The 9,172-nt window shown below is 35.3% G+C and overlaps 1 protein-coding gene and 1 long non-coding RNA gene across 2 annotated transcripts; both read right to left on the bottom strand.

Annotated features, from left to right (window-relative positions):
- Positions 1-1,019: 1,019 nt before the first annotated feature.
- LOC110718030 lies at positions 1,020-1,685 on the bottom strand. The gene has a single exon (XM_021896832.1). The coding sequence runs from the start codon at positions 1,683-1,685 to the stop codon at positions 1,020-1,022; it is 666 nt and encodes a 221-aa protein (XP_021752524.1).
- Positions 1,686-6,999: 5,314 nt separating this feature from the next.
- LOC110717400 lies at positions 7,000-7,420 on the bottom strand. The gene is made up of 3 exons (XR_002510750.1): positions 7,366-7,420; positions 7,202-7,259; positions 7,000-7,101 (listed from the first exon to the last, which is right to left on the bottom strand). It is a non-coding gene; the product is annotated as an uncharacterized LOC110717400 (long non-coding RNA).
- Between the last annotated feature and the right edge of the window lie 1,752 nt (positions 7,421-9,172).

The raw sequence follows: 9,172 nt of genomic DNA on the forward strand, positions 1-9,172 counted from the left end.
ATTGGGTGCTTATTTGTAATCCAAATGATGAAAGGACTCCATTGAATGTCACTTCACAGTAGAGTTTTGCTCACACAATTTCCTGGTTGAGATTGTTTCTTGTTTGAGGTACCTCTACTTTGAAGTGTTGTATTCAACAATGTGAAAACTCTATTGATGGATCACTTACCCACACATCAAAAGTCATTGTCATGTTCATTCAATTATAGGGGGTACAAAAATACTTTCATCTGACTGCCTTTCATGCTTGCATGATACTAATATCAACAAAATACACCTAACCACCTATTCTTGCACATAAACTTAAACAACCCTAAAAAGAAAAACAGAAAAAGCTAGATGGTTATGTGTGGCAGTCAGTGTTGTTCACTTTCCCTAATTTCAGTGGTTTTTTTGAGTCCCCTAGTCTGCATCAACCTCCATGTCTTCTAGTACACCTTGAGTACCTTGACTGGCTGGCCTAAACATGCTGTTTAGATATTCCACAGCATCCAACCCAACTTCCTTCCTCACTTGCACTTGATCTGGTAGAATTCCCAGATTTTCAAGTTTTTTTTGTTCATGTGTGGTATTTTGTACTTGTTACCACCTTGTGCCTTAAGAATTTTAATCATGCATCTTTGCAAAGTCACCCAAATGTACTTGTTCACTTGGGGCTTGAATGTGTTATAACACTCAAGCACTTTATCAACTAGCTCATCAAGGTCCTTAGGATAGGATTGATATTGCAAGGACTGCATTGACCTAAATAGCCCTAGATCCAACACATTTAGATCAGGTTACTGTGCTGGTTGGAAGACCAGTTGAATGTTGAACCCATTTGATGTGGTTGCTGCAATGAACTCTGCATCTTTAGGAACCTAGTGAGGCCTTGCATTGTCCCATTGAATGATGACATTTTTGGATAGACTTTCTAGCCATTTTGACTTAATTGCTGGAATGACTTTTGTTAATAGCATGTCCCTTATAACATCTCTGTTGACATTTTAGAGTGCCTTGGTTACTAATGTGCCTGCTGCTCAGTTTTTGCTTGATTTCTTTGCTAACTCTTTGACTGTGAATGGGAATATGGCATACTTCCCATCATGTATGAGTCCCCCACTTGTGTCATACAGTGGCTTCCCTATTAAGGCCATAAACATTGCCTTTAGCTTGAATCTCCTTGACTGTTGTGCCATATAAGGGTCTTCCTCACCTGGAAGGAGATAAAATCTTCTCTTGTCAGGATTGAGGTAAAACCACTTTTCATCTATGTGTATGACTTGATCCATTGCAACAAAAGTGGGGTCCCCTTCTGCTGTGACAGGGTTAATGTGTGACAGTACCCATTTGAGTCTAGCCACTTTGTGATCTGCTGTGAGAGCAGGTTTGTTGCTGCATGTATGTGTCCTGAGCCTCCCCTTTTTCTTCAAATTGTGAAGAGTTACATGTGAAATATTCAGGGTAGCTTTATAACTTCTCTCAGTTTGCCTCAGATACAGAGGAACTGACTGTAGGAATTCGTTTGAAAATTCCCTTGGCTTTGGACCAGTTCTCCCATACTTTTTAGTCCTGACATCTATCATATTCCCCTGTGTCATTTGCTTTTTAATGTCAGTGAAAACTCTACTGGTTGTTGACTTGTGAACTCTAAATTGGATTGATAAATGTTTCATGTGTCCCTTAGTTAACATGCCATCTTGCATTGTAACCAGCATTGCATCAACAATCTCTCTTTTCTTTTGCAAAGTTAGCTGTTTTCTACTAGCAGCTTGAGTCCCTTGCTCTGCCTCTTGTTGCATGTGCTGGTTTCCCTGACTGTGTTCTGTGCCCTGGTCCCACTGTCTGTTTGTTGTTGTTCTTCTTGCTGGTTTTCATTTTCTGATTCATATTGCTCAATATCCTCATCTTGCAATTCTTCTTGTTCATCATAATACATTTCTGCCATTGCTTCCACTGATAACAGTTGGTCCACATCTAAAAACAACTCTTCATAAAAATCTCCCATGTTTTCTTTTATGTATGTGTGTGTTCAGATCTAAGAAGATGAAAAGGGTTGGCTGTTGATTTTTTTTGGAAGAAGAAGCTACCCTATGTGGATATGAAGTCAGTGGAGGTTGAATGCTAATTATGGTGGAAGATGTGCAGCACTAATTGTAGTTCAGGGGATTTTTTTGTGAAGATATCAGATTAGGAAGTGCTCATATTTGTGTTTAAACAATGTCAGTTTTTGTGACAAACAATTGGATGTAAAAATTAAATGCTCTGCCACTTATGGAGGCTGGTTTTATACCCCTCATAAATGGTGTCTGGAAGCTCTTAATGCCTCTTATAAGAGGAATATTCTAAGCTTGAAATTTGGCTGAAATTTCCAATTTAATGAATTTCAAAATTTGGTGAAATTTTCGGTGAAAATATGGGAGGCAAACTACTTTTCCTCCACTTGCAGATTTCCCCCCAGAATTTACAAGTGGGGGTCCTACTTTCTCTCTCCTGTTTGTGTATAATTACTATTAAACAATTCCTCTAATCAATGCCCTTTAACTTTTGCATTGGCAACTGTAAACTTCAGTTTGGTTGCAGATAATATTTAACGGAGGGAGTAGTATCTTTAATCACAAACTTTTATACGTAGCTAGCCAAACCGTGTCACCAACTATTGCAAGAGTTTTTCGTTAGTGCTATAGGGGTTACTTGGTCAGTGCTATAGTGGTTACTCAATCAGTGTTATACATAGAGGTTACATAATCAATGTTAAAGGTTACTTAGTTAGTATTACACGGGTTACTCAGTCATTTTTATAGGAGTTACTTTGTCTGGCCAGATGGTGAGGTTAGCCGCATACAAAGTGTATTGTTATTTAACTTATTTAAAAAACATATTAATGAATCAGTAAAACAAAGTTTAATCAATTAAAATAATTTTAGTCTGGTAAAAATACTTTCAGTTCAGTGAGAATAATTTAAGTTTAATAAAAATAATTTCAAGTCAATAATAACATAGATATCTATTTAAAAACAAAACTTAAAAAGTATGGCTAAATATCCTACATTATTAGAAAAAATTATTTGACCATATTTAACATTCAAGTAAAAATGTTATCTTAAAATTTTATCAACCATCGGGGCATCGTTCGGGCACAAAACTAGTCACTAATATATAAAGTCAGTCTCACAGCTAGATCACGAAACAGAGACACTTGGCATTCCAATTTTTCCCCAAGTGTTGCGCCACGTAAGCAAAAAATAGATATTATTATGACACATATGATGCTAAATAAGTGATTTTTAGATTGATATTTTTAAGATAAAATTATTGTATAGAGTTTTATTATCGATAGAATTCTAATATTTCATATATACAAAATTAATCATAACTTTTAATAAATATCTTATAACTCTATTCTATTTCCATCATCAAATTGTTTTGAAAAGTTCTGCAAAATAAGATCCATTTATAATATATTTAATCACAAACTTTTATATGTAACTGGCTAAACCGTGTCATCAACTATTACAAGAGTTACTTCGTTAATGCTATAGGGTTTACTTGGTTAGTGTTATATATAGCGGTTACTCAATCAGTGTTATAGATAGGGGTTACTTAGTCAGTATTAGAGGTTACTCGATCAGTTAGTATTCACTACACGAAACCAGCAAATTGGCAACGGTTCAAACCCCCCCAAAGGCAACGGTTTTGAACCGTTGAATATTTGAGGGTTGCCAAATCCCAAAAAAATTGGCAACGGTTCAAAACCGTTGCCAACTCAAGCAATTGGCAACGATTAACCGTTGCCAATGGCGCGCCTTTTTTTTTTTTAAAACATTGGCAACGGTTAACCGTTGCCAATGACCTGTATTGTTTTTTTTTTGCTGCACTAATATTCACCTTTTTTTGTTTTTTTTGCTGCAATATTAATAATTATATTAATAATAATAATTATTATTATTATTATATTAATAATAATAATTATTATTAATATTATAATAGTAATAATAATAATAATAATAATAATTATTATTATTATTATTATTATTATTATTATTATTATATATGATAATAGTAGCAATAATTAGTAACATTAATAACAAAACATAAATAATTAATAATAACAATCGCAAGAGATGATATAAATTAGAAAAATGTTTCATGTATAGTACATAATTAATACGCTAAGCCTAGGATTGATGAAGAGATGATATACTACAAAAATGTATGACGATATTTACAAATTAAATGTGATGTAGGTCGCCAACATCTCCCGAATTACATGGAGTTCCTCGCTTGTGTATGGAAGTCCCGTTTGCCCCTTGCAAAACTTAGAATACACAAAACGTGAGTTAGTAGAAGTGAAATAATAATAATTGGGGTTAGTTATAGGTGACTAATGCTTGAGATTACAAGAAAAGAGCAAGTAAGAGGTTTTGGGATGCAATTTCAACCAAAATGGCTCAAGTAAGGCCATTTTGGCTACTAGGATGCCTATTTTCTATATTTCATGTCTATTGAACTCATAACTAGTTAAAACATGTCATTATCACTTAGTTATAGGTGACTAATGCTTGAGATTACAAGAAAAGAGCAAGTAAGAGGTTTTGGGACGCAATTTCAACCAAAATGGCTCAAGTAAGGCCATTTTGGCTACTAGGATGCCTATTTTCTATATTTCTTGTCTATTGAACTCATAACTAGTTAAAACATGTCATTATCACTTAGTTATAGGTGACTAATACTTGAGATTACAAGAAAAGAGCAAGTAAGTGATTTTGGGACGCAATTTCAACCAAAATGGCTCAAGTAAGGCCATTTTGGCTACTAGGATGCCTATTTTCTATATTTCTTGTCTATTGAACTCATAACTAGTTAAAACATGTCATTATCACTAATATATAGGTGACTAATGCTTGAGATTACAAGAAAAGAGCAAGTAAGAGGTTTTGGGACGCAATTTCAACCAAAATGGCTTAAGTAAGGCCATTTTGGCTACTAGGATGCATATTTTCTATATTTCTTGTCTATTGAACTCATAACTAGTTAAAACATGTCATTATCACTTAGTTATAGGTGAATAATGCTTGAGATTACAAGAAAAGAGCAAGTAAGAGGTTTTGGGACGCAATTTCAACCAAAATGGCTCAAGTAAGGCCATTTTGGCTACTAGGATGCCTATTTTCTACAATTCATGTCTATTGAACTCATAACTAGTTAAAACATGTCATCATCACTTAGTTATAGGTGACTAATTCTTGATATTACAAGAAAAGAGCAAGTAAGAGGTTTTGGGACGCAATTTCAACCAAAATGCCTCAAGTAAGGCCATTTTGGCTACTAGGATGCCTATTTTCTACAATTCATGTTTATTGAACTCATAACTAGTTAAAAAATGTCATTATCACATAGTTATAGGTGACTAATGCTTGAGATTACAAGAAAAGAGCAAGTAAGAGGTTTTGGGACGCAATTTCAACCAAAATGGCTTAAGTAAGGCCATTTTGGCTACTAGGATGCCTATTTTCTATATTTCATGTCTGTTGAACTCATAACTAGTTAAAACATGTCATTATCACTTAGTTATAGTTTACTAATGCTTGAGATTACAAGAAAAGAGCAAGTAAGAGGTTTTGGGACGCAATTTTAACCAAAATGGCTCAAGTAAGGCCATTTTGGCTACTAGGATGCGTATTTTCTATATTTCTTGTCTATTGAACTCATAACTAGTTAAAAAATGTCATTATCACTTAGTTATAGGTGACTAATGCTTGAGATTACAAGAAAAGAGCAAGTAAGAGGTTTTGGGACGCAATTTCAACCAAAATGGCTCAAGTAAGGCCATTTTGGCTACTAGGATGCCTATTTTCTATATTTCTTGTCTATTGAACTCATAAGTAGCTAAAACATGTCATTATCACTTATTTATAGGTGACTAATTCTTGATATTACAAGAAAAGAGCAAGTAAGTGGTTTTGGGACGCAATTTCAACCAAAATGGCTCAAGTAAGGCCATTTTGGCTACTAGGATGCGTATTTTCTACAATTCATGTCTATTGAACTCATAACTAGTTAAAACATGTCATTATCACTTAGTTATAGTTGAATAATGCTTTATATTACAAGAAAAGAGCAAGTAAGAGGTTTTGGGAAGCAATTTCAACCAAAATGGCTCAAGTAAGGCCATTTTGGCTAATAGGATGCCTATTTTCTATATTTCTTGTCTATTGAACTCATAACTAGTTAAAACATGTCATTATCACTTAGTTATAGGTTACTAATGCTTGAGATTACAATAAAAGAGCAAGTAAGTGGTTTTGGGACGCAATTTCAACCAAAATGGCTCAAGTAAGGCCATTTTGGCTACTAGGATGCCTATTTTCTATATTTTTTGTCTATTGAACTCATAACTAGTTAAAACATGTCATTATCACTTATTTATAGGTGACTAATGCTTGAGATTACAAGAAAAGAGCAAGTAAGTGGTTTTGGGACGCAATTTCAACCAAAATGGCTCAAGTAAGACCATTTTGGCTACTAGGTTGCCTATTTTCTATATTTTTTGTCAATTGAACTCATAACTAGTTAAAAAATGTCATTATCACTTAATTATAGGTGACTAATGCTTGATATTACAAGAAAAGAGCAAGTAAGTGGTTTTGGGACGCAATTTCAACCAAAATGGCTCAAGTAAGGCCATTTTGGCTACTAGGATGCCTATTTTCTACAATTCATGTCTATTGAACTCATAACTAGTTAAAACATGTCATTATCACTTAGTTATAGGTGACTAATGCTTCAGATTACAAGAAAAGAGCAAGTAAGAGGTTTTGGGACGCAATTTCAACCATAATGGCTCAAGTAAGGTCATTTTGGCTACTAGGATGCCTATTTTCTACAATTCATGTCTATTGAACTCATAACTAGTTAAAACATGTCATTATCACTTAGTTATAGGTGACTAATGCTTGAGATTACAAGAAAAGAGCAAATAAGAGGTTTTGGGACGCAATTTCAACCAAAATGGCATACCTCTTCAAGCTGACGTGTGTCTGTACAATGACTCATCACTATGTCATACATGAATCTCATCACGTATAGGCCACAGTCAACTCCGTTTTCCTGTTGTGGGCACTAGCATGAGGAACAAAGCATATGAATCAAAATGCATAGCAAATAAGCAACATCTTAAGCATTGTAAAGTAATAAAATCACAACATCATGGGTGAATTACCTTGGGTGCTTTCCATGTAGGAACTCGAGGAGATCGAGGATTTATCTTCTTCATGGTACTACAAAAAATCAAAGTAATAAGTTCAAATTTGACGTTTATAATCAATGCATATGAGTTCAGATATGAAAATGAATAACAAGAAGTGAAACAAACTGGATGCTTACTTTTGCAGTATGGACCTCACGAGGCGCTTTCTTACTTGAGGTAATCGAGCAGAATTAAAGTAGAAGATTGTGTTACTGGAAACACAAATCACAAGTAGGGTCCAATGATAACTACACACGAGACAAACAAATCAATAGTTAGCCTTTTACAACAAATAAACTGGGAAAACAAATAAACTTGACTAGCATAATCAGACGTACTCCTCATAGTATGGGACGAATATAAACTTGTCTCCTGCACTCACTGATTTCCTGATACCCCTTTCAGCATAGTACAACACGTCAGCTGAGTTGCCTAAGATTCTAGCAGTGGACATCTGCTCAGGGCACAACCACCCAACTTGACAAGGAGATTCAAGCTCCCATATTTGCTCCTGGAGTGCTCTGCATGCATGATAACACAATGTTAATCGAAAACCAAACGACAAACACCACTGAACTGAATAACATAAATTGAGTACCAGTTGAATTACCTCATGGATATTTGAATGAGGGAAATGTTAAGCATTGCACCACTTAGAAATTCCTTCACATCTTCTTTGAATAGCCATGCCGTTGCATCATCATCGTAGTGGAACATTTCCTTAGGAAGTTGAATTTGGATGGGGCTGTCATTAGGCAACACGCAAACACGGTTGTGCAAATAAGCTAACTCTTGAGATAGCGATTGAAGCACTGTGTCTTCAACTAATGGAGTAGCTTGCGTAGCTGAGCCTCGTGAAGGGCTCTTCAACGACGCCTTTCCACTCACCGAGCCATGTTCACTTCTGTTCTTTGGCCCCTCCATCCTCTTCTTTGGCGTTTGGCTTTTCCTCGATGGCTAATAAGTATGATCACACAAATGGTTAGAAAAGATTTCCATCCAACACTTAGGAAGAAAGGATTAAAGCGTGAAATCTAAATCTTAATTACCTGGTTCATCAACCGTATCCAAGCAGATGGCCATTGCACAAAACTACCTTTTGCTGCCCAGAGTGTAGTGAACTCATCCTCCTCCACGGGCACAGGTATTAAAAGGTCCTTGGACCCGGGAACCACAGAATGGATCCCAACAGAATAATGCTCAGGCAGAAGAGGTCGAAGATGGACCGTACCTTGTTCGGCCGGTTGTGCACTACCATAGGCAACAACATGCAAAGGTCCATCATATGATTCGCCCGGGTGAAGAATTTCACAACGGGTCTCTTCCTGCACCAATTACGAAGATACTTCATTTACATATTCATAACTAAGTATCTTAGGTGTAATATAGGAGTAAAATCACGGAAAATGGGCAAGTTAGAACTCATTTAGGCCATTTCGAGCTGTAAATACTGTAAATGAACCTTAAACTTGTGAAATTGCTTTTTTAAGGTCGTTTCAAGCCATAAATATTCATAACTAAGTATCTTAGGTGTAATATAGGACTTAAATCAAGCATTGAGCTAAAATCACGGAAAATGGGCAAGTTAGAACTCATTTAGGCCATTTCGAGCCGTAAATACTGTAAATGAACCTCACACTTGTGAAATTGCTTTTTTAAGGTCGTTTCAAGCCATAAATATTCATAACTAAGTATCTTAGGTGTAATATAGGACTTAAATCAAGCATTGAGCTAAAATCACGGAAAATGGGCAAGTTAGAACTCATTTAGGCCATTTCGAGCCGTAAATACTGTAAATGAACCTCACACTTGTGAAATTGCTTTTTTAAGGTTGTTTCAAGCATTACATATTCATCACTAAGTATCTTAGGTGCTAGTTAAAAAAAAAAAAAAAAAAAAAAAAACCAAAACGAGTGCAAAAAAAAAAAAAAAAAAAAACCCGAG

This window comes from Chenopodium quinoa, unplaced genomic scaffold, assembly GCF_001683475.1.
Source record: "Chenopodium quinoa cultivar QQ74 unplaced genomic scaffold, ASM168347v1, whole genome shotgun sequence".
NCBI classification, from domain to species: domain Eukaryota; kingdom Viridiplantae; phylum Streptophyta; class Magnoliopsida; order Caryophyllales; family Amaranthaceae; genus Chenopodium; species Chenopodium quinoa.

Bases quoted from the DNA above. Each gene is read 5' to 3' on its own strand.
- LOC110718030 (XM_021896832.1), bottom strand. From the start codon at position 1,685: ATGCAAGATGGCATGTTAACTAAGGGACACATGAAACATTTATCAATC.